At 43.9% G+C, this 19,830-nt stretch overlaps 2 protein-coding genes across 17 annotated transcripts in view; both read left to right on the plus strand.

Annotated features, from left to right (window-relative positions):
• Positions 1 to 5,276, plus strand: part of CA5B (carbonic anhydrase 5B) — a 66,223-nt gene extending 60,947 nt beyond the window's left edge. For all 5 annotated transcript variants that reach the window (XM_089324807.1, XM_089324809.1, XM_089324808.1 and 2 more), the window contains one exon: positions 3,095 to 5,276. In XM_089324807.1, the coding sequence (XP_089180933.1) occupies positions 3,095 to 3,274 (180 nt within the window). In that variant the 3' untranslated portion in view covers positions 3,275 to 5,276. The remainder of the gene's footprint in view (positions 1 to 3,094) is intronic.
• Positions 5,277 to 9,749: 4,473 nt separating this feature from the next.
• The window catches only part of ZRSR2 (zinc finger CCCH-type, RNA binding motif and serine/arginine rich 2), a 36,667-nt gene continuing 26,586 nt past the window's right edge, over positions 9,750 to 19,830 (plus strand). For 3 of the 12 annotated variants that reach the window (XM_089324825.1, XM_089324827.1, XM_089324819.1), the window contains exons 1-3: positions 9,753 to 10,156; positions 10,558 to 10,637; positions 15,091 to 15,181. Coding sequence is in view for 1 of the 12 variants with exons in the window: in XM_008272380.5 (XP_008270602.3) it covers positions 10,120 to 10,160; positions 10,558 to 10,637; positions 15,091 to 15,181 (212 nt within the window). In the remaining 11 variants the exon portion in view is untranslated. Of the gene's footprint in view, positions 10,161 to 10,425; positions 10,638 to 15,090; positions 15,182 to 19,830 lie in introns of all 12 variants that reach the window. The other 9 variants (XM_089324824.1, XM_089324826.1, XM_089324820.1 and 6 more) reach the window with 5 other exon arrangements.

The raw sequence follows: 19,830 nt of genomic DNA on the forward strand, positions 1-19,830 counted from the left end.
CAGCTCTCTGCTATGGCCTGGGAAAGCAGAAGAATATGGCCCAAGTCCTTGGGCCCCTGCACCCATGTGGGAGACCCGGAAGAAGCTCCTGGCTCCTGGCTTCAGATCGGCACAGCTCCGGCCGTTGAGGCCAATTGATTAATGAACCATCGGATGGAAGACCTCTCTCTCTGCCTCTCTTCTCTGTGTAATTCTGACTTTCAAATAAATAAATAAATCTTTTAAAAAAAAAAAGATGCTGTTTAAAATGTCTGCATCTTATATTAGGCTGCCTGGGTTAAGCCCCAGTTCTGCTTCCCATTCCAGGTTCCTGCTAACACACACTCTGGGAGATAGTAGATAATGGCTCAAGTACTTGGGTCTTTTCCACCAATATGGGAGGCCTGGTTCAGTTCCAGACTCCTGGCTTGGGCTTGGCCCAGCCCCAACTGTTAAAGGCATTTGGGGAGTGAACCAGCAAATAAAAGGTCTCTCTGTTTCTCTGTCTCTGTCCCTGTGCTTTTCAAATAAATAAAAATAAATGAAGGGGGCCGGCGCTGTGGCATAGCAGGTAAAGCCGCTGCCTGCAGTGCCAGCATTTCATATGGGCACCAGGTGAGTCCTGGCCACTCCACTTCTGATAGTGCTCTCTGCTATGGCCTGAGAAAGCAGTAGAAGATGGTCCAAGTCCTTGGGCCCCTGCACCCACGTGGGAGACCTGGAGGAAGCTCCTGGCTCCTGGTTTCAGATCGGCGAAGCTCCAGCTGTTGCGGCCTTCTGGAGGGTGAACCATTGGATAGAAGACCTCTCTCTCTCTCCCTCTATCTCTCTGTAACTCTGCCTTTCAAATAAATAAATCTTTAAAAAAAATAAATGAGGGGCTGGTGCTGTGGCATAGTGGGTAAATCTGCTGCCTGCAGTGCTGGCATCCCATATGAGTGCCGGTTCAAGTCCTGACTGCTCCACTTCCGATCCAGCTCTCTGCTATGGCCTGGGAAAGCAGTGGAAGACGGCACAAGTCCTTGGGGCCCTGTACCCATGTCAGAGACTCGGAAGAAGCTCCTGGCTCTGGCTTCAGATCAGCACAGCTCCAGCCATTGCGGCCAACTGGGGAGTGAACCAGAGGATGGAAGACCTCTCTCTCTCTCTTTCTCTCTCTCCCTCTCTCTGCTTCTCTGTAATTCTGCCTTTCAAATATTTAAATAAATCTTAAAAAAAAAGAGATGGAGTAGCTGGACTCCAGCAGGTGCCCATGTGGAATGCCGATGCTGCAGGCTTTGCCTGCTATACCACAGTACCAGAAAAAATAAATAAATACAAAAATAAATGAATAAAAATGCAAAAGGTTCTGTAGTCAAGTGCTTACAAAAAGATAACAGGCGAAAGCATTTCCATGCAGTGGTTGACACTGCTTGTGACACCTGCATCCCATACTGGTTCAAGTCCTAGCTCCACTTTTGATTCCAGCTCTTCCATTAATGTTCTCCCTGAGAGGAAGCAGGTGATGGCTCGAGTACTTGGATCCCTGCCACCAATATGGTAGACCTACTTTGAATTCCAGGCTCTTGGCATTGGCCTGGTGCAGTGCTGGCTGTTGTGGGCATTTAGGGGGAGTGAACCAGCAAATGGAAGATCTCATTTGCCTTTCTGACTTTCAAATAAATAAAAATAAAAATAAATTAAAAAATAATACATCTCTAGGGGCTGGCACCGTGGCTCACTTGGTTAATTCTCTGCCTGCGGCACTGGCATCCCATATGGGCTCTGGGTTCTAGTCCCGGTTGCTCCTCTTCCAGTCCAGCTCTCTGCTGTGGCCTGGGAGGGCAGTGGAGGATGGCCCAAGTGCTTGGGCCCTGCACCTGCATGGGAGACCAGGAGGAAGCACCTGGCTCCTGGCTTTGGATCGGTGCAGCTCTGGCCATAGTGGCCATTTGGGGAGTGATCCAATGGAAGGAAGACCTTTCTCTCTGTCTCTCTCTCACACTGTCTATAACTCTACCTGTCAAATAAATTTAAAAAAAAAATCTCTTTTTTTAAAAAAAAAATTTATTGACTTATTTGAAAGGCAGAGTTACCAAGAGAGAGACAGACAGAGGTCTTCCATCTGCTGGTTCACTCCCCAAATGGCTGCAATGGCTGGAGCTGGGTTGATCTGAAGCCAGGAGTCAGGAGCTTCCTTCAGGTCTCCCACATAGGTGCAGGGGCTCAAGGACTTGGGCCGTCTTTTGCTGCTTTCCATTAGCAGAAGAGCTGGATCAGGTGCATTAGCAGGGAGCTGGATCAGATGTGGAGCAGCCAGGACTCAAACTGGCACCCACATGGGATGCTGGCGCTGCAGGTACCCACTTCACCACAGCACTGGCCCCAATACATTTCTTATGCTAATGAATCCATTAATTAAAATTTTTGCACTGTTAATATATGCATCAGTCCATTCTTTTGTTATTCTGTAAGCTGGCTGCTTTATTCATTTGAAAATGAACTTACAGACATTCAAAGAGATGAAGTAACTCATCCTTGGTAAATGTTCAGTATGTGGGGAACAGGGGCCTTGCCCATCTTCAGATCTTAAGTGTCCGGTGGGTTTCACCATTTCTTACTACTCTCCTCCCCACACGACTACAACTGAACATTTTATTCCCTATCAAGCAGTGAAGGCATTATTTATTTATTTATTTTTTTAAGATTTGAAAGGTGGAGTGACAGAGAGGGACAGATAGAGAGAGAAGGAGATCTTCTATCTGTTAGTTCATTCACCAGATGGCTACAGCGGCCAGGGCTGGGCCAGGTTAAAGCCAGGAGCCCAGAACTCTATCCAATCTCCCACCTGGGTGGCAGGGGCCAAGTCCTTGGGCCATCTTATGCTGCTTTCCCAGGCACATTAGCAGGAAGCTGGATCAGAAGAACTGGAACCAGCACTCCAATAATGGGATGATGGTTCCAAATGGCTTAACCTGCTACGACACGATGCTGGCCTCTCTACTCAGAAATGAATCTTTCTTCTGCATTCAGTTTGAGACACATGTTTCAGAATTGTAAAAATGAAAGCAGTTTATTCCTGAGGAAAAGCTGGTTTCCTAGTGAAATTATTTATGCTTTCTGTTTCTATTTCCAGCTTGAGCAATTCCGGACCTTGCTTTTTACTTCAGAGGGGGAGAAAGAGAAAAGAATGGTGGACAACTTCCGCCCCCTTCAGCCCCTGATGAATCGCACTGTCCGCTCATCCTTCCGTCATGATTATGTGCTGAACAGACAAGCAATCCCCAAGCCTGAGACCAGCCAAGTGACCCCCTAAGATGTTCATACCTAGGCACTATTTTGCTTTAATACATACTAGCTTTTTAAAAGTTGCTAACTAGATGACTTTAAATGCCTGCATTTAATATTTATAGATATACTCTTCTTCTTTTTAGTCATTTTAAAGTTACTTTCCTTATGAGGTTGGGACATGGAGACAGAACAATAGAAAAATAACTGATTGGTTTACATCAGATAACTTTTAGATTGCCTTTTTATGTGTGAAAGGATTAAGGCCAGGGGAGTTAATTATCATGCCTACTGTAAGCGGCCCATTTGGGAAAGTTTGGTTATCTTTCTAATCCTGATTTCTCTGAAGAGCAGATAAATAGCTTATTTCCAGCTTGGTGAAGTGGAATTTTAGTGTGAGTGACTCCATTTTGATTTGTATCCTGGTCTCTTCAGGCCTAGTGCAAGAGCTTAGTCCAAAACAATGGACTTATGTAATTTTTTTCTTAACCATCCCTCCCTTTTGGTCAGACTCTCATCACCTTAGGGCATTAGTGCTACTGTCAGTTACCATCATCTTGGGCTTCCAGTCTCAACACATCATTCATTCATAGGTTAGATGGGCATTTCTTGGTATGAGAATGCTTCATTAGTCTTTGAAGAAAGCTATACAAATTATTTTCTTGAAAATGATGTTTATCACTGAAATACCAGCTAGAGATGCAGATTTCTGATACAGCAACTTGTTAGTAATTATAATATCTTTTTAAGTCTGACACTTTTGAGCTATCTTTTTATGTTTATTAATCAATGGTTCTAAAGAGTTATAAGTAGGGCTTATAATCAAAATGTTTAACAACTGGTAAAGGCACAGACACTGACCATGCAGAACACAGCTTTTCAGAAACGGCCATGGGGCCCAGACTGGTACTTCCTGACTGAATACTGGCCAAGTTTTAGATATATTTTATTTTAAAACAAGAACGCGTATTCTTTTATAAGAGTTTCTCAATGAACATGTTATCTCTAAGATTTAGTTATCATTAATAGTACATGATATACTTATGTATGATCAATTTATGATGTAGAAAGTATGTTTTGTAGTACTAATAATCAAACAAGGACTTTTACTATATCTGGAAATCCTTTAGCACTTCTGGTGATCTGATAATTTGCTTAAAAGCTTGATCATTTAGAAGGCATATGGAAAACACTTTAAAGAAAATGCTGCTTAAAGTGCCTAGAATTTAGAATTCTTTTGTGGTATATTTAACAGAAATGCTTGTCAAAGGACTGCTAATCTAACAGTTTATCTCTTAGAGTATTATTTTGCATTATTTGTATACTATTACATAGTACATAATTTTAGTATTTCCACAATGACAGAACTAGTTTAGCTTCCCTTTAAAAGTTTCTAAACTGTTATTTAATCATTAGCCAAGATTCTTTACAAGGAAAGTGATAAATTTAACCTCTCAGTTTCTATAGTAGATTAGAAGGCTTTTGTTACAGTAACTGAGAGAGAAACTTGTCAGATAGGCTAAACTCTAGATAATTCCACATATCCTATGCCACTGTTGCGCTTATAAATATCATGGAATGTTTCCAACTGTCTCTAAGCTTGTGTTCAGACTCAGTGTTGCATTAATAGTAGTATTTCTTTCATTACTATGCTAGTCATCTGGTCTACAAATTAGGGCTTGATGAATATACTTAACATTACTGAACTATTCACTTGAAGATGGTTAAGATAGAAATGGGATTACATCAGACTTATAAACTGTTACATAGGCTGAGTGGTTAGCCTAGCAGCTAAGATATCCATGTCCCATATTGGAGTACCTGGGTTTGATGTCCACCTCAAGCTTCTGACTCCAGCTGTCTGCTAATGCAGACCCCAGAAGTATCATATAATATCTGGGTTCCTGAAACCCACTTGGGAGAACTGGATTGAGTTCCATGTTCCCAGCTTCAGTATCCAGTGTTGTGGATGGAGAAGTGTGCTCTCAATCTTTCTGCCTCTCAAATAAATAAATACACAATTTAAAAAATGTATCAGTTATATGTGGGGGAGGGACTGGCATTGTGGTATAGTGGGTAAAGTGGCCACCTGCAATGTTGGCATCCCATTGTGGGTACCAGTTTGAGACCTGGCTGTTCCACTTCTAAGATTTCATTTGTTTACTTGAAAGTCAGAGTTACAGAGAAGCAGAGGCAGAGGCAGAGAGAGAGAGGTCTTCCATCTGCTGGTTCACTCCCCAGATGGCTGCAACAGCTGGAGCTGGGCCGATCCGAAGCCAGGAGCCAGGAACTTCTGGGTCTCCCACTTGAGTGCAGGGGCCCAAGGATTTGGGCCATGTTCTACTGCTTTCCCAGGTCATAGCAGAGAGCTGGATCAGAAGTGAGGCAGCCAGGACTTGAACCAGTGCCCGTATGGGATGCCAGTACTACAGGTGGCGGCTTTACCCGCTACGCCACAGCGCCAGCCCCGGCTGTTCCACTTCTGATCCAGATCCCTGCTAATGGCCTTGAAAAGCAGCAGAACATGGCACAAGTGCTTAAGTCCCTGCTACCCATACAGGAGACCTGGAAGAAGCTCCTGGCTCCCAGATCCTGACTTCAGCCTGGCCCAGCCCTGGCCATTATGACCATCTGGGGAATGAACCAGTAGATGGAAGAAGATCTCTCTTTCTCTCTCTCCCTCTGTCTAACTCTGAATTTCAAATAAATAAGTAAATCTTTAAATAGATAAATAAATCTTCAAATAAATAAGTACATCTTTACAATGTGGATGAACCTTGAAGACATTGTACTAAGTGAGATAAACGTCAAGGACAGTGGGTTTGGTGCAATGGTTAAGTCACCGCTTGGGACACTTGTATCCCGTATTAGATTGCCTTGTGTGATTCCCGGCTACTCTACTTTTGACCCACCTTCCAGCTAATGCAAACCCTGGGAGCCAGGTCCCTGCCACCCAGGTGGTAGACCTTCATTGAGTTCTGGGGTCCTGGCTTTGGCCTTGCTCAGCCCTGGTTGCTATGGGCATTTGGAAGATAGAAGATCTATCTCTATCTGTATCTCTACCTTTCAAATGACAATAAATAAAAATTTTAAAACTTAAAAAAAGTAGAATACCTTAAAATTTTTTCTGCTTGTCAAAGAAGGCAATCTATAAAGTAAAAAAATCATTTATAGAATAGAGAAGATAATTACAAATCATATATATGATAAAGGATAGATATTCAGAATATATAAGGAACTTCCATAACTCAAGAGGAAAAAAGCAAATAACCTGATTTTAAAAATGGACAAAGGAGCTAAACAGACATTTCTCCAAAGAAGATGTACAAGGGGCAAATAATCACATGAAAAGATGCTCAGCATTACTAATTATTATGGAAATGTAAATCAAAACCACAATGAGATATCATATCGCAGCCCTCATGATGGCCACAGTCAGAACAAAAATTAATAAGTGTTGGCAAGATGTGAAGAAATTAGAACCCTTGTGCACTGCAGGGTGTGAATGTAAAATTGTGTGGCCATTATGGAATACAAAATTTATTCCATTTTGCAAAAAAGTATTTGATTCAGCGATCTCACTTCTGGGTATATATCCAAAAGAATTCAAAGCAGGAACTTAAAGAGATACTTGCATGCTGATGTTCATAGCAGCATTATTTATAATAGTCAAGAGGTGGAAGCAGCCCAGATGTCATGTCAGCAGATAAAAGGATAAAGAAAATGTGGGGGCCGGTGCTGTGGTGTAGCAGGTAAAGCTGCCGCCTGAAGCGCTGGCATCCCATATGGGCACCGGTTTGGTTTGAGACCCGGCTGCTTCACTTCCAATCCAGCTCTCTGCTATGGCCTGGGAAAAGCAATGGAAGATGGCCCAAGTCCTTGGGCCCCTGCACCCGCGTGGGAGACCCGGAGGAAGCTGCTGGCTCCTGGCTTTGGATTGGTACAGCTCCAGCCATTGCAGCCATCTGGGGAGTGACCCAGCAAATGGAAGACCTCTCTCTCTCTCTTTCTGCCTCTCCTTCTCTCTCTGTGTAACTCTGACTTTCAAATAAAATAAACAAATCTTAAAAAAAGAAAATGTGTACACACACACACACATACACACACAGAAGAATATTATTTAGCCTTTAAAAAGGAAATCCTGTAAAAGGTACAACGTGGATGAACCTTGAAGACAGTGTACCAAGTGAAATAAGCCAGTCACAGAAGGATACAAACTGTAGGATTCCACTCCTATGATGTCTATGAGTGAATTTTTGTTAGTAGATACAGAGTTTCAGTACTGTATAATGAAAAAGTTCTAGAGATCTGTTGAATGTGATTATATATATATTTTTTGACAGGCAGGAGTGGACAGTGAGAGAGAGAGACAGAGAGAAAGGTCTTCCTTTGCCGCTGGTTCACCCTCCAATGGCCGCCGCGGCCGGCGTGCTGCAACCAGCGCACCGTACTGATCCGATGGCAGGAGCCAGGTGCTTCTCCTGGTCTCCCATGGGGTGCAGGGCCCAAGCACTTGGGCCATCCTCCACTGCACTCCCTGGCCACAGCAGAGAGCTGGCCTGGAAGAGGGGCAACCGGGACAGAATCCGGCGCCCCGACCGGGACTAGAACCCGGTGTGCCGGCGCCGCCAGGTGGAGGATTAGCCTAGTGAGCCACGGCGCCGGCGAATGTGATTATATTTAACACTACACTTAAAACTGCTAAGATGGTAGATTTCAAAGAATGGTAAAGATGAAAATTTTACCACAATTAAGTAAAAATTTAGTAGCAAAAAAAGATAGGGTTGGATTTCTATGTATAAATTTGGGGATGGGGCCAGTGCTGTGGTATAGCAGGTAAAGCTGTTGCCTGCAGTGCTGACATTGCATATGGGCACCAGTTAGCGTCCCAGCTGCTCCATTTCTGATCCAGCTCTCTGCTATGGCCTGGGAAACAGTAGAATATGGCCCAAGTCCTTGGGCCCCTGAACTCAAGTGGGAGACCCAGAAGAAGTTCCTGGCTCCTGGCTTCGGATCGGCACAGCTCTGGCCGTTGCAGCCATCTGGGGAGTGAACCAGCAGATGGAAGACTTCTCTCTGTCTCTGCCTCTGCCTCTCTGTAACTCTGCCTTTCAAATAAATAAATAAATCTTAAAAAAAAAGATGGGAACTTCTTACTATCTTGATTTTTACAGATGAGAAAATTTAGGAGTAGATGTAAGGAATATATTTAAGATCCTACATAGCCAATTCCCAATCGATTATATTCCAAAGCTTGTCTCCAATTACTGACACACTGAGCTGGACAAGGTCAACTTGAAGAAGGGGAACAGGTGTTATTCTAAATGTCTCAGTAGGAGGCAGTAGGGCAGGAATTATGCCAGATTTGCACATCAGATGGGTGATTCTAAGGAGGGGCTGGGGGGAAACAGGCAATTTAGTAATTAGGTATCTCAGCAATTTTAATTTGAAGGAGACAGGAACAAAGCTAAGTCAGGGACATTATTCAGTCACTCAAAAAAAATGGGAGAAGTTACTTTGCTGCTGTAATGTGTACTTGAGAGAAACATTTTTTCTTGGCCTTATACATGGGCCTTGTATGTGAACATCACAGTCCAAATATTAGTAGAGCTAGTTTTCACCTTCTCAATCCTCACTTTCATTGTCATAGTGTAATTCCTCATCACTTTGTACGTAGATTATTGTGATACTGTATTGCAGCTTTATCTTTTAATCCTTTACACTACAAACCACAATAATTTACCTAAACCACAAAAGGGGTCACAACAGGCCACTACCTAAAAGCGTTCAAGAGTCCCCCATTACACAGAACAAATCTAAGTGCCTTAATATGGCATATCATTCCTAGCCCCAGACTATCTCTACGGCATTATTCCTTGATACTCTGGATTTGCAGTTTATATTGGATTGTCAAAATTCCTTCTGTTCGTATTGATGACTGCTACACCTCAGCAAGGGGCTTCGGCAACCTTTGATGCCATTTCCAAGACCTAGAGTTATCTGACCCCTGAGCTGTGCAGTGTTCACCAAGCCTCACTACCAAGAATTCACTGACTCTTGTAAAGAACCACACCAGAGCGTCTGTGCGAGGACCCAGGCTCTAGCTGTGGCTACACCAGAAAAACAGTAAATTAAGCCTGTTTGAAAAAAAATATCTTGCTGTTCTCAGAATATTATCAGTCCCTTTGCTTACTTAGTCTGATCTGCTTGCAACCCCATGGCCACCCTTCTTCACCTTGTTAAAGGCTATCTTCCTTCAAAACTGGAGCATCATAAATTGCCTGAATCCCCAAGTGGACTACACTTCATCTTTGCCTGCACCATGTTATATTATTTGTGTACTGGTCCTATTCTGTGCCCCCACGGTGAACTCCTTAGGGACAGAAGTTACACCTCCGCATCCCCAGGAGTTAGGTTCACTTAGGGCGCCAGTAGTTGTGAATGGATTTGTGTAAGGCAGTGATAGGTGAAGCCACGATGGGAGGTGGAGCCTGAAGGCAGTCCAATGGGAAGCGACGTGAGCAGCTCTGGGCGGAATGCGGCTTCGGGAACGGATGATGAGAAAGATGGAGAGGCCCAAGACATTGCACCATGGCGCGGAGGGAGACAGTGAGAAAGCAATGGGGAAGCTCTGTGAGCGAATAATTTCCAGGGCCGGGAAAGAACTCCGGAGCACTTTTTCCGGAAGGACGTCTTTATCTGGACAGGGTTTTGGCAGACGAGCCACAGAAAGGAACCCCATGCCCTGAGTCTCGGTCCGCGCGAGCCGAGGCTTTGTTCCTTGTGCGCCTGCGCGCGCCCCCGCTGCTCTTAAGCACGCCTTTTCCGGCCAGGTCTTGCGGGGAGGGGGAAGGCGGAGCAGCATTGGCAAAGATGGCGGCGCCGGAGAGTGTGATGTTTTCCGAGAAACGTAGGTAAGCTCTGCCGAGGGAGGTGAGTTGGCAAAATAGGGGGATGCAGCGGGCCGAACCTGGGCACGGAGAATATACTCACAGGAAGGAAAGGAGCTGGGCTAAGCGAGGGAGCCAGCGCAGCAGTTCGAAACCTTTCTGGGGCTCGCGCTGAACTGTCATGGGCGTCCGTGGGCTCTGAGTTGAGGAGGGGAACAGGTGGCGGGTTGGAGAAGAGCTGGAGTATGGGCGTGGAAGGACAGAGCCATGGGAGCTCCGTGTTCTGCAGTTAACGGGGAACAAGACTTCTCTCCCGAGCGATTTGCTGTAACTGGTCCTAGAAGAGAGCGAACTCGGGCAGCGCTGCAGTTGGGGCCGCTGACGCTGATGCTGTGTGTGATGGTGAATCTCAATCTTCCAGCCACAAAAAGTACAGGGCAGCTCTGAAAAAGGAGAAACGAAAGAAACGGCGGCAGGAACTCGCGCGATTGAGAGACTCAGGTAGTGAACTCTTTATCCTGTTTGCTTCTTTTCCTCCTGCCCTAACTTCATAACGCACTTTCAAAAGGAAGTCAGGCTGTGGCTCCTGCCTCCCAGCTGTGTTAGCTGTGTCAGAAACAATGTTAACGAATTACGGAGGGGGAAAGTCACAAAGAGTTAACACTTACTGATGCTGCTTCAGTGTTTAAAGTAATGTTACAGGGGCAGTCAGCATGAATTACAGTAGCTAGGACAAACCTTGCACATAGGAAGTAGTCAGTGAAAGAAACTTTTTTCTTTTTTGGTTAAGTCAGCAGGAGTCCAGCGATTTAGTTAGACATTTTGCAACTTTTACTCACAGTTGAGTAAAATAAGAAACCTTATATTGGTCTCAAACTACTATATTATTTAAGTGTTTATAAGCATAAAACTAGTGAAATTTAATAGATTATACAATAATACATTTACTTAAAAATTATAAAACCAAATGAAATTACACATCTTAGAATTAAAATATGCATTAATGTAATGCTAGGATGACGTGAAAGATGCTCCCTACAGCATGCATATGATGCTGATGAGAATTTGGAATGCTTCTATGATGGTTGGCCTATTGTTTTGTTTCAATTAAACTGTAGCAGAATCTTCAGTTGTACAGCTGAACATGATGTCATTTGGCCTTCACATGGCAGAACCTAACATTTATGTATTATACCTGCCTGTTTAATACAATAAAATTATGATTTAGTTAAAAGATTATATAATAGTTGTAAATGCAGCTGGGGTCACCGAAATCACACAGCAGTAGTGCTTTATAATGGTTGCCATCCAGATTATTCAAATATGCTAATTATATTAGCCTAGACAATTTTTAAGATTTTATTTTTATTTATTTATTTTTAAAGATTTATTTATTTATTTGAAAGGCAGAGTTACAGAGACGTAGAGGCAGAGAGAGAGAGAGAGAGAGGTCTTCCATCCGCTGGTTCACTCCCCAAATGGCCTCAACGGGTGGAGGTGGGCCAATACGAAGCCAGGAGCCAGGAGCTTCTTCTGGGTCTTCCGCTTGGGTGCAGGGACCCAAGCACTTGAGCCATCTTCCACTGCTTTCCCAGGCCATAGCAGAGAGCTTTATCAGAAGTGGAGCAGCCAGGACTCTAACTGGTGTCCGTAAGGGATGCCAGCACTGCAAGTGGTGGCTTTACCCACTACACCACAACACCGGTCCCTCTTTTTATTTATTTTTGTCATTTGAAAGGCAGAGTGACAGAGAGAATCTTACATCCACTAGTTTACTCCCTAAATATCTACAACACACAATGGCTGGAGCAGGGCCAGGCCAAAGTTAGGAGCCCTGAACTCAATCTGGATCTCCCATGTGGGTGATAGGGGCCTAAATACTTGAGCCATCTTCTGCTGCTTTCCCAGGTCCATTAGCAGGAGCTGGATGAGAAGTGGAGCAGCAGGGACTTGAACTGGTGCTCATATGGAATGTGTTGTAGCTTAACTCGCTGCACCACAATACCAGCCCCTGTTACATTCCCTTAAGGTCACTTCAGATCTGATCCATTTTTCCTCCACTTTCACTGTTTCCTCAAATTTAAGTTTTGAATAGGGAATGATATTAATTTTTATTGTATTAAAAATCATTTAATGGGGGCCAGTGCTGTGGCATAGTGGATAAAGCCACTGCCTGCAGTGCTGACAGTCCATATGGGCGCTGGATTGAGAACTGTCTACTCTACTTCTTTTTTTTTTTTTTTGACAGGCAGAGTGGATAGTGAGAGAGAGAGACAGAGAGAAAGGTCTTCCTTTTCGCCGTTGGTTCACCTCCAATGGCCGCCACAGCTGGCGTGCTGTGGCCGGCGCACCACGCTGATCCGATGGCAGGAGCCAGGTGCTTCTCCTGGTCTCCCATGGGGTGCAGGGCCCAAGCACTTGGGCCATCCTCCACTGCCCTCCCGGGCCACAGCAGAGAGCTGGCCTGGAAGAGGGGCAACCGGGACAGAATCCGGCACCCCGACCGGGACTAGAACCCGGTGTGCTGGCGCCACTAGGTGGAGGATTAGCCTATTGAGCCGTGGCGCCGGCCAGTCTATTCCACTTCTGATCCAACTCTCTGGTATGGCCTGGAAAAGCAGTAGAAGATGGCCCAAGTCCTTGGGTTCCTGCTCCCACGTGGGAGATCCGGGGGAAGCTCCTGGCTCCTGGCTTTGGATTGGTGCAGCTCCAGCCGTTGCGATTATTTGGGGAGTGAACCAGCGGATGGAAGATGGATCTCTCTCTCTCTCTTTCTCTCTCTCTGCCTCTGCATCTCTGTAACTCTGTTTTCAAATAAAGAAATAAATCTTTAAAAAAAATGGGACTAGTCTCAGTGTTACCAAAAAAAAAAAAAAAAAGAAATCATTTAGCTATATTTTTCTTAAAGTGTCTTAGTGGGCAAAATTTAAAAAAATTGTATCATAAATATCCATTAATATCCATTAATCCTTTAGATTTGCCAGTTGTTAACATCTGGCTTTACTCCCTCTCTGTTTATATGGAGAGATAAATACATAGGGAATTTATTTTCTGAACTCTTCACAGCAGGTGCAGATGTCACAGCACCTCATACCTGAATCCTTCAGCCTGCATCTCCTAAAGAATGAGAATGTTCTCTCATAGACCCACAATATCAAGCTTGTACCTAAATAAATGCACAGTGATTCAGCGATATCACATAAAACCTATCATTAACCTTCCCCCAAATGGAATTGATTGTTTTGAAAAGCTCAAGCTAGTTTTCTTGTGGAATGTCCTGCATTGTCCATCAGGCTATCCTCTCATGAATAGCTTAAGGTTACACTTTTCGTGACCAAGTCCTACAGTGCAAATGTTGTGAACGTCTTGTTGCATACATTATGAAGTCTGTACACTCTTAGTGATGCTGAGTGTGGTTAAAGTGTTGCTCCATTGTCAGGGTGCATTTTCTCCATTGCAATGAGTTTTCATCTGTGGGATGATGTTTTGAGATGGTATAAATATTCTCTTCTCAACAAGCTTTTATCTAAATATGTCTTAAGTTTATTACTGTGGGAGTTGTAAAAGTGACTTTTCTATTTAAGTCTTTTTGTGTTTTTTAGTTGTCATTCTGTGAAAATGATATTCCTTCCCATGCCTCACCACCTTTCTGAATATCACTGTGGAACCATTGATTGATTTTTTAATTTACTCGTTATCCCACTACCATTATTATTATTATTATTATTATTAAGAATTATTTTTTATTTGTTTGAAAGACAGAGTTAGAGAGGCAGAGACAGAGAGAAAGAGGTCTTCCATCTGCTGGATCACTCCCCAAATGGGCCCAGTGGCCAAAGCTTAGCGGATCTGAAGCCAGAAGCCAGGAGCTTCCTCCGGGTCTCCCACATGGGTGCAGGGGCCCAAGCACTTGGGCCATCCTCTGCTGTTTTCCCAGGCCATAGCAGGGGGCTGGATTGTAAGTGGAGCAGCCAGGACTCAAACCAGTGCCCACATGGGATGCTGGTGCTGCAGTTTGGGGCCTCAACCTGCTGCACCACAGTGCAGGCCTCTATTATTATTATTTTTAAAGATTTATTTTATTTATTTGAAAGTTACAGAGAGAGGTAGACAGGTTTTCCACTTGCTAGTTCACTCCCCAAGTTACCACAATGGCTGGAGCTGAGCTGATTTGAAGCCACAAGCCAGGAGCTTCTTCCGGGCCTCCCATGTGGGTGCAGGGGCCCAAGCACATGGGCCATCCTCCACTGCCTTCCTGGGCCACAGCAGAGAGCTGGACTGGAAGAGGAGCAACCGGGACAGAATCCGGTGCCCTGACCGGGACTAGAATCTGGCGCTCATATGGGATTCCGGCGCTGCAGGCGGAGGATCAGCCAAATGAGCCACGGCGCTGGCCCCCATAATTTTTTTTTCTAAGATTTATTTATTTATTTGAAAGTCAGAGTTACACAGAGAGAGGAGAGGCAGACAGAGAGGTTTTCCATCTGCTGATTCGCTCCCCAATTAGCCGCAACATCAGGACTTGTGCTGATCCGAAGCCAGGAGCTTCCTCCGGGTCTTCTCACGTGGGTGCAGGGGCCGAAGGACTTGGGCCATCCTCCACTGCTTTCCCAGGCCATAGCAGAGAGCTGGATCAGAAGTGGAGCAGCCGGGACATGAACCTGCACCCATATGGGATGCCGGCACTGCAGGCGGCGACTTTACTCACTACGCCACAGCACTGGCCCTCCCATTATTTTTATACTTACTTGTTATCCACTACCATTACTGTTCTTTTTGGTGCTCATTTTGTGTCATATTTGGGCAGTTAGAACTCTTATTATTGAGAAATTTTAAAAGCAGGTTTTTACCATAGTTGTAGAGATTAAAAACTATGTGTATGATTTCCCCTGAATTATTGACCAAGTATTTGTAATACTTAAGGTAGTTTACTAAGATATTTAAATATTCTCAGGAGTCTCACAGAAGGAGGAGGAGGAGGAGGAGGAGGATGCTTTGACTGAAGAACAACAACTAGAAGAAGAGAAGCTGTTGGAGAGAGAGAGGTCAGCACTAATTGAAACACTTAAAGCGAACTCAGTTATTTTATTGGCATATTAGCAACCTTTACTAACTAGTATGGGCTTTCTTTATAAAGTCTTGTACAGGTCTTATAAAATTCCCTGCATAAACTCTTTAAATCTCTAGCTGATGGGCTAAAACTGGAGGTTATCATTTTTTAAAATGGACATCTTTTTCAGTTTTTGCTAATTTTTAAATGTTTTTGAAAAAAGACGTAAGTAATTAACAAACATAAAAAGTGAAAGGGCTTCAGTAAATGCAGTACACCCAAAGATAGTCACTGTTAAGAAAGAAAGTGTAGGGGCAGGCATTGGTTTAGCAGTGAGACACCAGGTAAGATGCCCGTGTCCTACATCAGAATGCCTGGCTTCCAATTCCAACTCACTCCAGCTTCCTGCTCATGCAGACCTTGGGAGACAGCTGTGGTGGCCTAAGTAATTGGACTCCTGCCACCCAGGAGGGAGACCTGAATTGAGTTCCTGGATCCTGGTTTTGGCCTGACTCAGTCTCAACCATTGTAGACTCTGCCTCTCAAATAACTACAAATTGGAGAAAAGAAAGAAATTGTAAATGTACTATACATGTATATTTATATAATAAAATATTTATACATACTTTTTTATTAAGTTATTTTTATGCTAAACATATGTGTGAGTATTAACATTTTTTTCTTTATTTGAGGAGGCAGAGACAGAAATCTCACCTGTAACAGACAGGGCTGGCCCAGCCTGAAGCTGGGAGCTGAGAACTCAATCCAGGTCTCCCATGTGGGTAACAGGGACCGAACTACTTGAGCCATCACTGCTACCTCCCAGTGTGTACATTAGCAGGAAGATGGAATCAGGAGCAGACCAAGGACTTGAACCCAGGTCCTCCAGTATGGAATGCAGGTGTCCCAGGCAGTGTCTTAACTGTTACACCAAACACCCACCTCCTATGAATGTCAGTGTTGATGCAGAGATCTGATTCAACCATTTTAATGGCAATACAGTAGCCATTATATGAATGTAGTGTAATTTATTCTTTATTCATAATTTATAGTTCTCTAATTGGTAGACTTTCGAGTAATAGTTGTATTTTACTATTATATAAAAATTTGCAGTGAATATCAGTGCTTATATAGCCAGCCATGATAATGGTCCTGTTACTTCCTTAGGAAAATGCCTAGAAATAAAATTGTTGGTTCTGTGGTTTGGATATTAGGTTGTTCAAAGTCCTCCAAAGGCTCATGCGCTAAACACTTAGTCCACAGGGTGGCAGTCTTGGGAAGTGGTAGAACTTTTAAGAGGTAGGGCCTGTTGGGAGGTCCTGAGGTTATTGGGATTGGCCCTTGGAAGGTTGTTCTTGTGAGAGAAGTTGGTTCTAAAAGCCTGAATTGGATCCAACCTCTCTCTACTTCCTTGCTCATCATGTAATCTTTCCTTTTGCATGCACTTCTGCAGTGCTATCATTGCCTTCACAAAGACTAAACCAAGCTGTCTCATCTTGGACTTGAACCTCCAACACTGTAAACCAAAATCAACCTTTTCATAAGTTAGTTGTCTGAGGCGTTTCATTTTAGTACGAAAAGCTGGCTAATGCAATTGGGACCAAAGGATAAGTGTAAATGAAATGTGACTGGCCAGATGGAAAAGGCATTCCAGTTTGTAGTCCCTTTGTCAATGAATCAAGGTATTTACCACTACATACCTTCACTCACACTTGGCTTTATCAGATTTTAAAGCTCCTGTACTGGTTATATTTCATTGTTTCACATGTACATTTCTGAATTAATAAGACTGAATATTTTTTAATGTATTTTATTACCTATTTGTAGATTACTTATAAGTCTTGTACCTTTCTCTTTCAGGTTACACATTTTAAAATTTGTTTTGTGGGCAATGCTATGACTTGACTAAGGGTATCACTCCTTTATCTGTCATATATGTGATGTATATCCTTTTACTTTCTCATCAGTCTTTACTTGACTTTCATACTATGATTTCATTTTCTTTTTAAAGTTTTTTCCAAAGATAGATTTATTTATTTATTTAAAAGTCAGAGTTAGAGAGAGAGAGAGAGAGAGGGAGGTTGATCTTCCAAATGATGGTTCACTTCCCAGATGAGTGCAATGGCCAGGGCTGGGCCAGCCAGGAACCAGGAACTTCTTTCAGGTCTCTCATGTGGGTAGCAGGGGCCCAAGCACTTGTGCCATTTTCCACTGCTTTCCTCAGGCCATTAGCAGGAAGCATGATTGGAAGTGGACCATCTGGAACATGAACGAATGCCCATATGGGATGCCGGTATTATAGGCACAATGCCAGCCCCTATGATTTCGTTTTCATGTCGTCATCTTTTGTGATGAAATCTGGCTTTGGCACCTGATTTAAAGTTTCCACCATGTCAAGATGATGAAAGTATTCTGCTATTTTTTCTCTTAGTATTGTTCAAGGGGGCTAGTTTTAAAAAGATAAAAGTGGTACATGCCAGTGTACTTGATGCTGTAGAACTTTACACTTTAAAATGATTAAAATAATAAATGTTATTATGTATGCGTATCCACAATAAAAAAAAACAATTAAAAATTTATTTTCACTTAAGAGGCAGAGCAACAGAGAAGGAAAGGGACATACAGACTGAGAGAGAGAAAGATCATCCATCCACTGGTTCACTGTAAATCCGCACAACAAAAAGGGCTGGAGCAGGCCAAATCCAGAAGCCTGGAACTCCACCTGGGTCTCCCACATGGGTGGAGGGCTCAAGTTTTTGAGCCATCACGTACTGCCTCCAAAGTTCATTAGCAGGAAACTGGATGAGAAGCAGAGTAGATAGGAATTGAACTGGAACTCTGATATGAGACACTGGCATTGCAAGCGGCGGCTTAACCTGCTGTGCCAAATTGCCAGCCTACCAAATAAAAATTTTTTAAAGATTTATATATTTGAGGCTGGCGCTGCAGCTCACTAAGCTAATCCTCCTCCTGCGGTGCCGGCACACCGGGTTCTAGTCCCAGTCGGGGCGCCGGATTCTGTCCCGGTTGCCCCTCTTCCAGGCCAGCTCTCTGCTGTGGCCTGGGAGTGCAGTGGAGGATGGCCCAAGTGCTTGGGCCCTGCACCCCATGGGAGACCAGGAGAAGCACCTGGCTCCTGCCATCGGATCAGCGTGGTGCGCTGGCCACGGCCGCCATTGGAGGGTGAACCAGCGGCAAAGGAAGACCTTTCTCTCTGTCTCTCTCTCACTGTCCACTCTGCCTGTCAAAAAACAAAAAACAAAACAAAAAGATTTATATATTTGAAAGGCAGAGTTACAGAGGTAGAGGAAAGAAGGGAGGGAGGGAGAAAGGGAGGGAATTCCCCCAAATGGCTGCAATGGCCAGGGTTGGGCCAGGCTGAAGCCAGGAGCCCTTATGGGATGTACCCCTTCTGCCACAATGCTGACCTGGAAAATAATTTTTTTTAAAGATTTATTTTGGCCGGCGCCGCAGCTCACTAGGCTAATCCTCCGCCTTGCGGCGCCAGAACACCAGGTTCTAGTCCCGGTCGGGGCGCCGGATTCTGTCCCGGTTGCCCCTCTTCCAGGCCAGCTCTCTGCTGTGGCCCGGGAGTGCAGTGGAGGATGGCCCAAGTGCTTGGGCCCTGCACCCCATGGGAGACCAGGAGAAGCACCTGGCTCCTGCCACCGGATCAGCGCGGTGCGCCAGCAGTGGCGGCCATTGGAGGTGAACCAACGGCAAAGGAAGACCTTTCTCTCTGTCTCTCTCTCTCACTGTCCACTCTGCCTGTCAAAATAAATAAATAAATAAATAAATAGATTTATTTTATTTATTCAAAAAGTAAAAGTTACAGATAGAAGGAGAGACAGAGAGATCTTCCATTCTCTTGTTCATTCCCCCAAATGGCATCAACAGCCAGGGCTAGGCCAGGCCAAAGCCAGGAGCCAGGAGCCAGGAGCCAGGAGCTTCATTCAGGTCTCCCACGTGGGTGCAGGGGCCCAGGGACTTGGGCCATCTTCCACTGCTTTCCCAGGTGCATTAGCAGGGAGCTGGATCGGATGTGGAGCAGCCGGGACTCAAACTGGCACCCATATGGGATGCTGGTGATGCAGGTGGCGGCTTTACCTGTTACTTCACAATGCCAGCTCTGATAAAATTTTTATAAAGGATAAAGTACTTTGTAGATATTTACTAGCTGTTTATCATGTTTATTAGAAAAGTTGCTTCTTCTCCTGTTTGATTCCTGTTATCTACCAAAGACATAATTATGTGGAACTATCACAGTGCTAAAAGTATTACAAAAAAAGTTCTAGTGAGTGAGAATATGAACTTGGATTCAGCTAGACCTGAGTTCTAGTTTTGGCTAGAACACTTTCTGTGTTCACATTTCTTAGCTTCAGTCTCCTTGTCTTTAATATCAAGCTAAAATCATAGTATCTACCTCATAGAATTATGGAGATTAAATGAGGTTATATGTGTACAGTACTTAATATGAGCAGATAAGGGTGCTGTAATGACTATAGCTATTATTATAGATTTCTGTTATGATGAAGATGATACATTTGATATGAAGTAGGGAAATAAATTTTGTTTTCCTGCTTACTTGAAATACTTGTTTTCAATCATATACATGCATCTTTGTGTTTTTTTATCTTTGTTTAT

Source organism: Oryctolagus cuniculus, chromosome X, assembly GCF_051225735.1.
Source record: "Oryctolagus cuniculus isolate XC-2025 breed Fujian yellow rabbit chromosome X, ASM5122573v1, whole genome shotgun sequence".
Lineage (NCBI taxonomy): Eukaryota > Metazoa > Chordata > Mammalia > Lagomorpha > Leporidae > Oryctolagus > Oryctolagus cuniculus.